Source organism: Littorina saxatilis, linkage group LG4, assembly GCF_037325665.1.
Source record: "Littorina saxatilis isolate snail1 linkage group LG4, US_GU_Lsax_2.0, whole genome shotgun sequence".
Taxonomy (NCBI): Eukaryota; Metazoa; Mollusca; class Gastropoda; order Littorinimorpha; family Littorinidae; genus Littorina; species Littorina saxatilis.
The window spans coordinates 38,601,497-38,603,402 of NC_090248.1; the positions used below are offsets into that span (position 1 = coordinate 38,601,497).

At 48.3% G+C, this 1,906-nt stretch overlaps 1 protein-coding gene across 1 annotated transcript; it reads right to left on the reverse strand.

Annotated features, from left to right (window-relative positions):
* Positions 1–28: 28 nt before the first annotated feature.
* LOC138965583 (uncharacterized) lies at positions 29–1,906 on the reverse strand. Its single transcript, XM_070337766.1, has one exon. It carries the CDS (start codon positions 1,904–1,906, stop codon positions 29–31), a length of 1,878 nt encoding a protein of 625 aa, XP_070193867.1.

Genomic DNA, 1,906 nt, shown 5'->3' on the forward strand with positions numbered 1-1,906 from the left:
TTGCGGGAATCTTCTTCTTCTCGATCGCTCAGACAGGGACTCCGGAACTTCTGATGAAGTCTGCAGTACAGCGAAGACTCCGCAGGTTGCCGAAGATCTTCTCCTGAACTGGTGTGTCAGCAGACCATATTTCTGCTCGTAGTTTTTGGTGGATTGGACAGTGTTGGAGGAGGTGTTCCACTGTCATGTCTGCGATGCCACAGTGGCATACAGGCGTGTCCCCAATGTGGAATTTTGAGAACATGTGCTGCCTGAGTCTGCAGTGGCCGGTTCTCAGGCGCACAATGATGACCTGGTCTTTTCTGGAGAGTTGATAGTAACTGTCTCTAGGGTTGTAGTGAGGGTGTTGCTGCAGCCACCTTTTCCGTTGCTTCTCTTTTACAATGGTTTTTGCCTCACCAAATGTAACTTGCTGGTTCTCTTGTGGTAGCTTCCCTCCTTCTTTCGCCAGCCTGTCAGCTTCCTCATTCCCTTGTATGTTGCAGTGTGATGGTATCCATTGGATAACTGTTTTCTCTGTGGATTGCTGCAATGTAGTGAGGGCAGTTGCAAGTTCACTAACGTCCTGGTTTTGGGGGTTGGAGAGTGCTTGCAGCACAGAGAGTGCGTCAGAGAAGATGACTATCTTCCTGCAGATGGTATCTCCTGGGAGCATCAGAGAGTTTTTCAGCACACCAGCGGCTTCCTTCAGTGCTTCTGCCTCGGCCTTGTAGTTGGTGGAGAATTTCCCTGTTGCGATTGACTTCTTTATTGGAGCAGCATCTTTTCGACAGATAAGGATACCTCCACCGCCGTTTCGTGTTGCTTTTTCGGCTGATCCGTCAGTGTATGCGTGGGTCCACTCTTCATTTGGGTACGTTTGGCTGATGTACTCTAGTGTAAGCGCCTTCCTTTCTGCTTCAGACTGGACTTGTTTCTGCAGGATTCCTGGGACAGTTGTACATATCTCAGGGAACTCCTTTCTTTTCCAAGTTGGGAGTGTTGTGGGAATTGAGATTGGTGCAGCCGCTTGTTCCATCAGGTCTGGGTCCCGTCTTTCCAGTCTTCGTGCTTGAAGGAAACTCTCCCTCTTCAGTCTGCATTTGGTGGGCATTGATGTCCGTTCATGCATTGGGTGTGCTTGCATTCTCTTGTATTTTGCATATTGCAAGAGAGTCTTGGTGTCCCGTCTGCTCTCAAGAGCCTCGAGTCCAGTCAGTGTTTCCATTGCCTGAATTGGAGTTGATTTCATAGCTCCCGTGATGATTCTTGCGGCTTGATTTTGTATCTTGCTTGCTCGGTCAAAGCTTGACTTTGCTGCTGTTCCCCAGGCTGCCATCCCATACTCCAAAACTGGTCTGATTCTCCCAGTGTAGAGTGTCTTCTGGACATTGTAGTCTGCCCCCCAAGTCGTTCCTGACAGTTTCTTCATCAGAGACATGTGTAGTCTGGCTTTTTTTGTGCACCTGTCAATCTGATGTTTCCATGTCATTCTTGGGTCAAAAGTAATTCCCAGGTAGGTTGGGGATTTGTCCTCAGGCAGGATGTGGTCTCCTACTTTCAATGTGGTAGTTTGCACTCGTGTTGAGAGGCTAAAGATGGTGAAAGTTGTCTTCTTGGCATTTAGTGTCACCATCCACTTTCGGGTCCAGTCTTCAATCTTCTTGAGTGCTTCCTGCATCCTCACAGTTGCTGTGGTAAGGTATTGTTCTGAGCACCAAATCACCAGATCGTCAGCATATATGGCACCATGGATCCATTTTGGCATGTCTTTCAGGACGTCATTCATGAAGATAAGGAACAGTGTCGGTGAGAGGACTCCGCCCTGTGGTACACCTTCTTTCAGGGTCTTCTTTCTGCTTCTATGGCGCTGGTTCCGTACTCTTGCTTTTCTGTTGGTGAGGTATTGGCATATCCATTCATACAT